This window comes from Eschrichtius robustus, chromosome 13, assembly GCF_028021215.1.
Source record: "Eschrichtius robustus isolate mEscRob2 chromosome 13, mEscRob2.pri, whole genome shotgun sequence".
NCBI lineage: Eukaryota > Metazoa > Chordata > Mammalia > Artiodactyla > Eschrichtiidae > Eschrichtius > Eschrichtius robustus.
Window position 1 is genome coordinate 80343577 of NC_090836.1, and position 14031 is coordinate 80357607.

Below are 14031 nucleotides of genomic sequence, written 5' to 3' on the forward strand. Positions count from 1 at the left end.
CAAGTTCCAAACACTATCCTGCCACTGCCATTTCCACCTTCCCAAATCCACGTGTTCACTCTGGGTCTCAGACTGAAGGGGCAGGAGCACACAGGGGAAGTTCTTCTTGTGGTAAAATGAGAAATGCAAGAGAACAAACTTGAAACCAGAGGATGCTTAAGCCTCTGCTTGCAGGACACATTTGTTAACACTCCATTGGCCAAAAACAGCCACAAGCCAAGCACAATATCAATATGCAAGAAAGTACACTTTGCTTCTAGGAAAAGGAACTACAAAATCATGCAAAGAGCATGATGAGGAATTGGGAACAATAATGCAATGTTCCACACCAACCAACTGCATCTGCCCCAAAGGCTTTCTCTAAATCTTGCTAAATTACATTCAAAAAATGGTTTGTTAATTTTACTTCCATACATAGATATGAGAGTGCCCATCACACTACTACACTCACCATGATTGAATATTTTAATACATTGTTGTTAATTTAATAAGTAAAAAATATGTATGTGGTTTAATATTCAGATGGCACTTTTCATTTTTGTGAAGTTTAATCTTTTTTCATTAGTTTAGTAAGCCATTTCTTTTTCTTCCTTAAGGACTTATCTCCTCATGTCCTATATCCATTTCTCTGTGGCAGATGTTGCTTTTCTTGTTGATTTATAAGACCTCATTTCATAATAAAGATTTTAATCTTTATCTTTCATATTTCTTGCACAGACTTGTTCCAATTTGTCATTTTCATTTTGCATCATTTATCTAATTCTGCATAACAAATCGCCTTAAAACTTTGTGTTCTAAACCAAAAAACATTTACTATTGCTTACAAATCTATGGGTCAGCAGGATGTAGCTGATGACCTGGACCAGGTGTGGCTGATCTCGGCTGGGCTCATTCATGCATCTGCTGTCAGCTGGTGGCATAGCTGGGGAACAGATGGTCTAGGATGGTCTCACTCATATACTGGCTGTTGGCTCGCTGTCAGCTGCTGCAATGGGGATTAATGGGCCATGTTACCACCATACTTTTTTACCATATTTATATTATTTAAATATAAAAAGTGTATACATTTTTAAATTTTATATATTCAAAGTTATCATTTTTTCTTATGTGATTTCTTTATTGTTGTTATGTTTGTAAAGTTCTTCCCCAATCTCAAGGTCTGGTAAATATTTACTTACATTTTCTTCTGCATTTGTATTCTTTTATTTATTACCTCTAAGTCTTTAATCCATTGGAAATTGATGGGTATGAAGAATTTAAATGGTTGTTTTTCCACATGTAGTTAACCAATTATCCAAGCACTATTTATGGAATATTCTTTCCTCTTCCCATGAATTGATGACATCATCTTTTATCACAGAGTGGATTGTGATATAGTCTTTGGTTCCATTTTTGGGCTCTTGCCTTTGTTCCACTGGTATATCTGTCTATGGGTTCTTGTACTGCCCAAATCTATATAGTCAATGGATGGAAGGAACTCAGAGTTGGGGGAAGATTATCATAATTATTTCTGTAAATTAAGTTCATACTGTATTAGCCATTCTGAAGCCCAGGGTTCAAGATGAGCTCTGAAAGTTCAGGAGGGAGATGGGGGGATCAATCCAGACGTCTCAGAGGGCAGAAGTCTTTGAGCAGAGGGAGGGCGCTTAAGAAGACAAATATCCTAACCTAGCATTTGTTGTGAAAGCAGAAGAAAGACATATAATTACAATCTTGATAAGAAGAGAAACCCTTGGCTTTTTCTGCCATTATCTGAGGTACCCAAGATGCTCCTGCAAGACCCAAGTCCTGGAGAGCCTTGTGACCAATGCATGCGCAGGATGTAACTGCGCAGTTTGGAACAGCGGGCTCCAGTCTTTCACCTGTGACAGAATATGTATTATTTATTGATTTTCCTTTGAGCAACAGGCTTAGCGAAGATTATCAATTCTCTGGGGGAATAAACATGAAAAGGATTCCCCCCCTCAAAAAAAAATCTATCAGTCATGCTCTGTGGAACCGCCTTTTCCCACTGGGTAGCAGGCTCCATTAGCTATGTATATACCAGTCTGATTCTATAACTTTTCATCATTTTAGTTATCAAGACGGTTCCTCTTCAGTTATTAAGCTTCAGCTCTGTTCAATTTAAAATTTCAATCTTATATTTGATCCAAAGCTTTCCTCTTTGCCTCTAACGCAGACTAGATCACAGGCTTTAGAAGATTTGGGAGTGGGGAAGTGGAGGGGAGACAGGGTCTTCTCTTTCCCACTCCCCTCCCTCCCTATGCTTACCCTTCTGGCTTTGGAGGAAGAGGAAGAAAAGCCAAAGCTCAGTACGCCTCTTTGTGATTGCCAGTGGCAGGACTGTTGTTCCCTGTGGCTGACCAAGTGGCACTGGGGCCTGCCCTGGCACGGTGCCAGGAGGCTTCTGGTGGTCCTTTAAGGAATGTGTGACTTCTTCTTCCAGCCAACCCCCAGGTGACAGCCTTGGACAGCATTTCTCCAATGCACAGATCTGTCTGCCCAACATATGGCCATCCTCCTTCACATCTACGGCCCCCAAACTCTAGGGCCCGTGAGCAGGAGAGGGATCCATCCATATTCTTAAACCCAGAGCTTGACAGGATAATCCTACTCAGGTCACACCAGGCTGTTACATTTCCATACTACAGAAACTTCCTTCTTCTGAACCCAGTGCCAGGTTCCTGCAGAGCTCGAGGTTGACGATAGCCCTGGACTCTACATTAATCTGGGCTCTTGATGCCCCAAGTCTCTAACATACAGGTTATACTATATTTATTTTGACTGCTTGAGTTATTAAGTACTTGTCTCACTATAAGATCTTAAGATTCAACAGAGAGGTGGACTCACTTTCCTAAGACTACGGACCAAATCAGCACCATGCTCATATTAGAATGTAAAGTGTCAGAACATATGACCCAGGATTTTTCCATCAGTAGAGGACTGCTCGGGCTTCCAGAATGACAGGAGCTAAGAACCTGGGCTTTGGTGTCAGATCTCAGTCTGAGTCTTGGAAGAACCACTTCCTAGCTAGCTAATCTTGGACAATTTACTTAACCCCTCTTAGTTTCAGTTTCCTCAACTGGAAAATAAAGATAATAATAATAGTATCTATTTTATAGGGTTATATTGCTTAAGTGAGATCATGCAAGAAAACCTCAGTGCCTGGTACCTAATGAGTTCTCATTTATGGTAGTTATTGTTTTGTTTGTTTTTGTTTTGTAAATTGAGGTCTAATTGACATATAACAATATATTAGTTTCAGGTGCATTACATAATGATACAATGTTTGTACATATTGCAAAATGATCACCGGAATAAGGCTAGTTAATATTCATCACCACACATAGTCGCAAAAGTTTCTTTCCCCTGGTGATGAGAACTTTGAAAATCTACTCTCTTAGCAACTTTCAAACACGCAATACAGTGTTATTAACTATAGTCATATGGTAGTTACTTGTGTTCTAAACAAGAGAATCTCCTCAGGCCACTGTAAATTCAAACATGCCCAAATGTCACTGCCTTACAGATGGCTGAGTCATGTGTTATTGGGGTTAACTCCCAAGCAAGGGATCAGCGTGTAGCTGTTGTCCTTCCACCTCTGCAGTGGTTGTTCCATTCTGGTGGTGAGACAGCATGGGAGTGGGTGTGAGGAGGAGTGTCTATGGGTCAATACGTGATCACATTAATCTGCATATATATCTGCAGATGTATATATATATTTAATGTATATATATATATTTTTCAACGTTTTTCAGCTGCAGAAACTATGTACTAGAAAACTATTAAAATATTATTTGGCATTTCTCAATACTGAGACCTACTGCCGTACGACAAATTGCCATGTAGCGGTCAGGAGAAGGACAAAGATTATGAGACAACTGACCCTTTAAAAAAGTCATTCGTGGGATGTTCATTATTCACATTGCATCCGCTCTCAACCCACCCCCTGGGTTTCTTATTTTATACTTATTTCCAGATTAACAGCCCAATTAGAAACCTGTTGACTAAGGCGCTATTAAAGGCAATGACCCTCCTTCCTGCTATCACGTCGCCCCTCTAAAATCATCCTTAAAAGCATAGGAAAGCGGCACGGTCGCTCCCATTCCTGGACAAACTCTGCCCCCTAGTGTTCATTCGCACACTTGCGCACCAGCAACCGAGCGTCTCCTTTGTTATTTTTTCCTCCTGGGACTTGAACAGAAGAGGCCTGTCACCACCACACCCCTGCCTCCCATCAGCCTGCTCTGTGTAGATAATCCACCAAAAGGCTCAGATGTCATTTCTGTCTCACGTATTTGAAATTAATGTAGCCCATCAATCTCACTCTGGTAGAAAGTGTTTCTCCTCAGATTGGTAAGGATACGTCTCCGTGCGGGCGGGATTGCAGAGGGGGTGTCTGAGGTCTCCTAGACCTCCCGGGGGAGCCGGGTTAAGGCGTGCCCAGGAAGTGAAGCCTCGGCCAGGCCACGTGACCCGTCTCGGACCTTGGTTCCCTCGAGTGCAAGAGGAGCAGAGCAAGCGCCACCACGTAGAAGGAGCACTGCACGTGCCTGGGCTATCGTGAAAAGGATATTTACTGGGAGTGGGGACAAGGGCACGTGGCTCAAGCTGTGGGACCTTGAATTAGAAATTCACCTTTCTCAGCCTTGAGCTTTTCATCTTACTAAATGGAAACAAGGACTTCGTCCTGCCAATGGCATCATCTTCTTGTGAAGAGCGAGAAAGGGGCAGCAGGGGCTCCCCTATGTGTACTCTAGGAGCCCCTGCTGAATAGTCACAGGGGGTTCTTCACAGCGCAGGTTCCTGGACTCCACCCCAGGAGACAGAATCAGACCCTTGGGGTGCAGAATACTGCACCCCCAAAGATGTCCATGTCCCAATCCCCAGGACATGTGACTATGTGACCTTACACGGCAAAAGGGACTTTGCAGGTGTGACTAGATTTAGGATCTTGAGATGGGAGATTAACCTGGACTATTCAGAGGGGCCCCATAAGGGGGCCTTATGACTAATCATAAGGGTCCTTAGAAGGGAAAGAAGGAGGCAGGAGAGGCAGAGAAGATGTGATGACAGAAGCAGGGATCCAAGCGATGCAGCCATGAGCGAAGGAAAGCCGGCAGCCCTGAGAAGCCAGAAGAGACAAGAAACAGATTCTCCCCAAGAGCCTCCAGAAGGAACTCAGCTCTGCTAACACCCTGCTTTTAGGTCTGTAAGACCCACTTTAGGACTTCTTACCTCCAGAGCTTTAGATAATAAACTTGTGCTGTCTTAAGCCACTACGTTTGTGGTAATTAGTTACATCAGCCTTAGGACACTAATAGGGGGTTGGGGGGGCAGTCAGTATCATAAATCTGCATTTTTCACAGACCCCTTGGTGAGATCTTTGTGGAACACTAAATTTAGAAACCAGAGGTGTGGTGGGAAAAGGCTGGGGACCAGGAGGTCTGGATTCGGTCTAGCTCTGGTGTCATTAGCCGTGTGACTTTGGCAAGGTTGCTTCATCTTGCTGAGCCTTGGTTTTCCCATCTGTAAAAGGGGGCAGTTTTGGGGGGATGCTGTCTAAGTATTCTTCTGGCAGGAGCATTCTGAGAGTCTGAAAGAAAATAAAGAGAAGCTCTTTGAAAAGAGTCAAGTCTGCTCAGTGTGGGTCTTAGTCCTCGAATCTCCTAGAAGAGATCCTGTTAATTATTTGAACAGCTACTTTTTATATAGCACTTCCTGTGTGTCAGGTCTTGGTCTAAGCTTTCCACTTATAGGAACAGCTATCTGTGGGGTTATCTTGACACAGCAATTATTAATGTGCAATTAATAATTAAACGCTTTGGGGGGATGATTTCTAATAGAAGTCTGTCTGATCAATAAGCCAGTAAAGGGGGGGAGCGGTAGGCACCATCTTCAGCTAATTAAGGGGGCGACTCTGTGTCTCTGCTATGAAAAGAAAAATGTCACCAAACATTACAAGCAGCCTGAGGGGTCTGGATAGAAGGGGGAAGGGGCTGCTGTTGCCAGGCAACGAGCTCCTCATCACTAATCATGTGCATAAAGCCTTGGGTCCTGTTCTCAGCACAGCCAGTGGGCCTCCCGCCTTCTCCCGCCCCCCTGCTCCTGACAGCTGTCCTTTGGGCTCTTGTTCCAGACACCTGGACCCTGAAACAGGCCCAGGGCCCCCTCAGTATTCCAGGGTCAATTCTGCTGCTAAAAAGCAAAATGACACAGAAAAGACTCTTTATGTCCATCTCAGATGAGGTAAGCCCTGGCACCAATATTCCAGAATACCCTTTCCTCCACTGCAGCCTTTGAATGAGCCATCACCCCAGAGGCTGGTTTAGATTTGAGAAAATCCCTTTCTGACCCCTGCATTCAAGGGAGGCTCTCGCTGTTTGCCATGTGGATGCTGAGCAAACATGTGGGTCCCTGGGCTGGCTTTCAATGTGCTCTGTAAACACTTCTCTCTGGATACAGCCAACTGTCCAATTATGCAAGATGCAACCCTCTTCCCCTGGGGATTTGTTGTCTTAAAGAGCGAGGACCCAGTGTGATCAGAGAGTTTACATAGCACGTGTCATACAGAGAAGATGCACCCACTGGGGAAGCTGCAGTCCCATGGGGCCAGCCATCACTCGGAAGAGAAGCACAGAAGGCTGTTTCATCTGCAACTCCTTCCGGAACGCACAGGCTCAGGAATAGCCAAAAATGGAAGAGGTGTCTGCATCTGTTTCCTTCCAAGATACACAGGCTCTCTAGGAGAATGGAGGGCTGGTTTTGTGCTACGGGAGCAAATGCTACATTTGGGATGTGGCACTGGAGTTATCAAAGGGATCCCTTGGTCCTGGAAGGTTATTTCAGAGAAACGTCATTACAGGCATCAGCTAAAAAGATAGACGTCATTCCACAATGTAGAATGGACTAACCCGTTTACCTTGCACAGTTCTAAAGCTGGAGCTGTCCTGTGCTACAGTCAGAAAGGGGGCTGGTCTTTCCCAGGAACCCTGAGGAGTTGACACCACCACCAGTGCCCAGGCAGGCTGCACAGCTCCTGGAGAAGGGCTGTGCAACGCGGGGACACAGCTCAGCCACCTGTCACAGCCCCTCCCTCTCTCGGCCTGAGCCACACTGGCCTCCCTGCTGCCTGCTCAGAACTACCTGCTTCAGGCCCTTACACGCGGCCCCTGGATGCTCAGCCTGATACCTGGATGACAGGAGACCTTCTCTGACCACCATCCTGTCTAAGATAATAGATCTCCCACCCGCATTTACTCTCCAATGCCATTTTAAATTTTCTACAAAGTGCCTCCCTCTCTCTCTCTTCCTTTCTCCCTTTCTCTCTCTCTCCATCTGTCTGTCCATCCTTACATTTTATTTGTTCATTGCCTGTTTCCTTCACTAGGGTGTAAGTTCTGTGAGGGCAGGACACTTGTCTGTCTTACTAACTGCTGGGTTCCTGGCACCTGCCACCATGCCTCCCATAAGGCCAGCCCTCAATTAACATTTGCTGAGTTGACCCCAATTACTGTGACTCCATTCTTTTTCGGGAAGGCACAAGGCTCTTTACGTCCATCCTCATCCCTCAGGTACCCACAGCTTTCCTCTGGAGGCAACTAATATATGAGTTTCTGATGTAGCTTTACTGACATGTTACGCTTGTTCTAACAATACACACAGGGATACCTTCCTCCCACCCATCCTTTTTAAAACAGTAATAGTAGATAGAGTACTTTATATTTCTTCTACACCTTGCTTTTTTCACTTTATATATCTTGAAGATCATTTCATGTCAGCTGACAAAACAAACTTCTTTATTTTTTTCTACAGCTGAGTAATATTCCGAGATATGGGTATACAGTAATTTATTTCTTTGGTCCCTTCTAGATGGACATGTGGGTTGTCTCCCATCTTTTGTTATTGCAAAGAGTGCTGCAAATAATCTTGTCTATATGTCATATCATGGATATGTGACCACATCTACTGGATGAATTCTTAGAAGTCAGATTCCTGAGTCAAAGGGTATATATGTGCTTGTAATTTGGGGAGATATTGCCAAAGTGCTCTCCACAGAAATCGTATCTACAGTCCTACCAACAACTTATGAGAAAGCTTGTTTCCCTGCATCTTTACAGACTTTCTTTTATCTCTGCCAATCTGATTGCTGGAAAGTGATATTGCAATGCTATCTTATTTTGCATTTTCTTATTGTGAATAAGGTTTAACATCTCTCCATATGTCTTAGAGGCATTTGTATTTCCTTTCTCATGAACTGCCTATTTTTCTATTAGATTGTTGGTTTTTTTCAAAAATCGATGTATAGTAACTGTGATATATTAGGAAAATTAATCTCTGGCTGTGATATAAGTTACAGGTATTTTCCCCTATATGTCATTTGTCTTTGGATAAAACCATTGTATGTTTTCTGCCTTTTATATTTTTAGTCTAATTTCTGCATCTGTGTATGTATGTATGTGACTGCCACCTTTTAATTTGCATTTTATCTTATGTCATCATATGTTTGCCAGTATTCTTGGAAAATGCACCTTTTCCAGTTTCATTTAAGTTGATGCTTCCCTGATGGGGCTTTTAGGATCCACTCTCAACTCTTGATGAATTGGGAGGCTACCCTATTCCTTGAGGAATCCTGAGAGATTTGGAAAGCACTCAAACTGTGAGAACCCTCATCTGTTCGATGTCAGCTCTTATAAGTCTGTTTCAGAGAGTGACAATTTTTGACTTTTTCAGGATTCCAGAACCTACCACCTGTCTTAGTCTTTAATCATCTCTCCACTCATTACAGGTACAGGAGGTGGAAGCAGCTGCAAAGCATCTGTTCCCCGAGAAAAGGAGCCCCTCTCTCAACGTCACTCTGCTTGACCAGAACCCACCAGGCACTGTCAACCTCAACGGACCTGCCCTCCCTTCACCCGGATCCCCATCCTCCATCATCAGCACTGCCACCTCCTTCCTGCTCCACTTCCAGCCCTGACACCCCTCTTCTCCACCTCTGCTCCAGGCAGGCCACCCATTCCCACCTCTTCACTGCAGCCTGAGCATGGGGGCTGATCCAGGTTCACTGGGGCCTGAATCGGGTTCACTCTTTAAAAGAACATGGATGCAAAATGACAAGTACAAAATTAAATGCAAAAATGACTAGAAGGAGGGCTTCCCTGGTGGCGCAGTGGTTGAGAATCTGCCTGCTAATGCAGGGGACACGGGTTCGAGCCCTGGTCTGGGAAGATCCCACATGCCGCGGAGCAGCTGGGCCCGTGAGCCACAATTGCTGAGCCTGCGCGTCTGGAGCCTGTGCTCCGCAACAAGAGAGGCCGCGATAGTGAGAGGCCCGCGCACCGCGATGAAGAGTGGCCCCCCGCTTGCCACAACTAGAGAAAGCCCTCGCACAGAAACGAAGACCCAACACAGCCATAAATAAATAAATAAACAAATACTTTAAAAAAAAATGAATAGAAGGAGAAAATAAATCATAACAAATTACAAACTTCGAAAAGTGGGAAAATACAAAACACAAAATTTAGAAAAATAAGCTATTCGTTAGTGTTAACTAGCTGTCTGGCACACTTCTAAAATACTATTTTTCTTCCTTTTTGGCTGCAGGCTCTTTGACTGTCTCTTCATATGACAGTAAGCTGGAAATACCATTGTCCATAGAGGGAATGGAAAGAGAGTTCAGGTTTTTATCCAGCATGGTTGATCATTTAGAAAGGTTGATTTTAGCTTCACAACCTGTTATTGGTAATGTCTTGGTAAGACATAGTCCGATACATTAGGAGGCATGAATCATGCGACTTCCCATACAGACATGTCCACTATTGTTTACCTCCCACAGGATTAAATTCCATTTGCCACAATTTCCATCAAAAAAGAAAAAAAAAAGTATTATATGTTTCCGTAGCTTTATCTGGTATATTCCTGCAGGGGACAGTTTTTTTTTTTTTTTTTTTTATGCCAAGGTTAATTATTATTTTATTTTATTTTTGGCTGTGTTGGGTCCTCGCCTCTGTGCGAGGGCTTTCTCCAGCTGCGGCAAGCGGGGCCACTCTTCATCGCGGTGCGCGGGCCTCTCCCTATCGCGGCCTCTCCTGTTGTGGAGCACAGGCTCCAGACGCGCAGGCTCAGTAGTTGTGGCACACGGGCCCAGCCGCTCCGCGGCACACGGGATCTTCCCAGACCAGGGCTCGAACCCGTGCCCCCTGTACGGGCAGGCAGACTCCCAACCACTGCGCCACCAGGGAAGCCCCAGGGGACAGTTTTAATTTTGACCAGAAGTCAAGAATTCAGTCCTCCATTTCATAATTTTACACATCTGATAATTGGAAGAATTTTTCAACAGACCAATCTTCAGCTCTGTACGTTTCCAACTTGTTTCACCTACACTTCCCACAAATTTCTGGAGGTGAGCACCGTGGGACACAGTCTTATCGTGACATGACCACTAGCCCTGCACCTTCTTGTCACCTGGCAGGGTGAGTCAGGCAGTGGGAGTACTCCTAAAACCATTCCTACACCCAGCCAACGAGTAAACTTAATGAAACAATTGGAAGTCACATAAAAATATCCATTTAACACACTGTAAGTGTATGCTCAGCTCAATTTCCCCCTAGTTGGTTTTCAAAAATGCCCACGGTCATGTCAAAACTGGGGGGGAGGGAGGATTTAATCGAGGGGAAGTTGAAATGGAAAGAGACTGATGTGGTCTTAATAATTGCAGCTAATGCATCTCCTAAAAACTCTGCAAAAATATATGAACATGACTCCCACCCGGAGTGGTGGAGGAACTCGTGAGTGAGTAGCCTTGAAGCTTAAGCTTCATTAGCCTCGAGATAGATTCCCCTCTGCTCCCACTGTCTCCCCACCCCTCCCCCACTGCCTAGTCTTCATTTATTTTATTTTGTTTTTGGCCGCGCCCCGCGGCATGTGGGATCTTAGTTCCCCAACCAGAGATCGAACCCGCGCCCCCTGCATTGGAAGCACGGAGTCTTAACCACTGGACCGCCAGGGAAGTCCCTAGCCTTCATTTAAAATAGCCTCTGTAAATGTCAAGATGATTTTGATTTCCAGGGACAGAAACCCAACTGAAACAAACCGAATGGAGGATATATCGATTGTCAGACTGCTGGTCTTAAGAACAACCGGGACCAGTGCTGGAAACACTGCCAGGACTCTCTATCTGTCCTTCTCTCCACACCTTGGTTTCTAGCTCTACAAGTGCAGACTAAAACTTCGACCTCACAGGAGGTTTCCTCTCCACCAACTCCACACTCACGTTGCATTGCTTTGCCACTTAAGGGAAACCCTCAAAAAACTCAGAGTGGGCCAGCTGGCATCACGTGACCACTCTAGTGGGGCGCCCCCCAAAGATGTCCATGTCCTAATCCTTGGAACACTGACTGTGTTACCTTACGTGGCAAAAGGACTTTGCAAATGTGATTAGGTTAAGGATCTTGAAATGGGGAGATTATCCTGGATTATCTTGATGGGCCCAATGTAAACACAAGGTCCTTATAAGAAGGAGGCAGGAAACTCAGAGACACAGAAGTTGATGTGATGAGAGAAACAGAGTAATGGGGGCCACGAGCCAAGGAATGCTGGCAGCCTCCATATACTGGAAAAAGCCAGGGAACAGATTCTCCCATATTGCCTGTGGAAGGATTGTAGCTTTGCCAAAGCTTGGTTTTAGGACTTACAGAACTGTAAGAAAACGAATGTGTGTTGTTTAAGCTAATAAATTCGTGGCAATTTATTACAGTAGCAACAACAAACTAATACACGTGCTGAGAAGATAACAAAATATAAGCCCACTGTACCCTTTCTCTCCTCCTTCCTAGACCTACCCATCTGTTATACGCCGAACTGTGCCCTCTCCAAATTCATATGTTGAGGTCCTAACCCCCCATGCCTCAGAATATTTGGAGATAGGGTCTTTAAGAGGTAATTAAGGTAGAATGAGGTGCTATGAGTGGGCCCTAATACAATATGACCTATGAGAAAAGGCGATTAGGGGCACAGACACGCACAAAAGGAAGATGATGTAAAGACACAGGGAGAAGTATACCACCTACAAGCCAAGGAGAGAGGCTTCAAAAGAAACAAACCTTGCAGACACCTTGATCTCTGACTTCCAGCCTCCAGAATTGTGAGAAACTAAATTTCTGTTGTTTAAGTCACCCATTCTGTGATATTTTGTTATGGCAGCTCTAGCAAATGAATACACCATCCTTCAAGGCAGAGGTGAAATTCTACCTCCTTTCTCAAACTGTCTTGATTAGACTAGCAACAGTGTAATAACCATGGTCTCGGGAAACCTAGTGGCTGAGAAAGAAGGACAGTCTGCCATTTGCAACAACATGGATGGACCTTGAGCACATTATGCTAAGCGAGATAAGCCAGAGAGAGAAAGACAAGTACTGTACGATTTCACTTATATGTAGAATCTAAAAGAGTCAAACTCATAAAAACAGAGAGTAAAATGGTGGTTACCCGGGAATGAGGAGTTGGGGAAAGGACAGATGATGTTTAAGGGTACAAACTTACAACCAGTAGTAAATAAACCCTAGAAATCTCATGTACAGTATGGTGAATATAGACAACAATACTGTATTATAATCATCAAACTTGCTAAGAGAGTAGAACTTAATTATTCCAACCACTAAGAAGAAAGGAAAATTATGTAATGTGATCGAGGTGCTAGTTATCGCTACAATGGCAATCACATTACAATATATCAATGTGTATCAAATTTAAAAAGGAAACAACCGAGCGTCTGTCACCTCAGTTTAATGCAAGGGTCACAAAACAAATCCCTACGGGGCCAGGAAGAGAACTGACATGAGGGAACTGGCTAAGTGTAAGGAACACAGTGCCTGCAAATTACACGTTAAGTGATATACACCATCACAAAAATAGGCCCACTCCCAGGCTTCCGGTCTGCCTTTCACTTTCCCACCTTTAACAGAGGATGGGAAACGCAGTACACGGGGAGAGAGGCACTGGCCCTCGGCCCTCATTCTACACGTCCAGGAGCCCATGAGGGCAGGGGCCAAGCGAGCTGGGTGCAGCCCTGCCCCGTGTGAAGGGGCAGCTGCAGCCCAGCTCCAGCCAGTTGTCACCAGAGCCAAGTCCAGGCCCCAGGGCTGCTAGAACTTTCCAAATTTTCAAAAGAAACTGGAAATTTAGATTAAAAACAAAATAAGAAAGCTGATTTTTAAGCATTGGCAACTAATTAAAAAGTTTTTCTTAATTGTGCTGGCCACTTGATGCCCATTAGGATGACTATCATCAAAAAAACCAGAACATTAAGTGTTGACAAGGATGTGGAGAAATTGCAACCCTGTGCACTGTTGGTGAGACAAAAAGACAAATACTGCATGATTCAATTCATATGAGGTACCCAGAGTAGTTAAATCATACAGATAGAGAATAGAATGGTGGTTGCCAGGGGCTGGAGCTGGGAAGGGGGGTTGGGGAGTTATTGTTTCATGGGAACAGAGTTTCAGTTTTGCAAGATGAAAAGAGTTCTGGATGGTGGTGATGGTTGCACAATATGAATGTACTTAATGTCACTGAACTGTACACGTAAAGATGATCAAGATAGTAAATTTTATGTCAGGTACATTTTGCCACAATAAAAAAACTGGGAGAAAAAAACCTGTGCTAGCTAAAATTGTTATTGCCAAACAAGACACACTTAAGGGCTCCATTCAGCCCATAGGCCACCAGTTTGCAACCTTTTGTTTAACACTTAATTTTTCTAGTTGTTTTGTGTGTTTATGTCTCATTCACTCAAGTAGGAAGTAAAATGCTATGAAAGTAGGAGCTGTGTCTTAACCTCCTTTGATGTCCTGCAGGCAGGAGCTCTGGGCTCTGCAGCTGGCAAATCACGGGTGCCCTGCCAAGTATCTGATGACACACACACTCACACACTCACACTAGCAACTAATTATTAAAAAGCCGCGCGGTACGTGGAGCTGTGAGCCGAGGGGGCTGCGTCATAGCAGCTCAGGGGTGAGAGGGAGCACTGCGTTG

General features: G+C 44.4%; 1 protein-coding gene across 1 annotated transcript in view; it reads right to left on the minus strand.

The window, feature by feature from the left end:
• Nucleotides 1–781: 781 nt before the first annotated feature.
• The window catches only part of TMCC3 (transmembrane and coiled-coil domain family 3), a 329301-nt gene continuing 316051 nt past the window's right edge, over nt 782–14031 (minus strand). The window contains exon 4 of the mRNA XM_068560842.1: nt 782–985. Within this exon, the coding sequence (XP_068416943.1) occupies nt 950–985 (36 nt within the window). The 3' untranslated portion in view covers nt 782–949. The remainder of the gene's footprint in view (nt 986–14031) is intronic.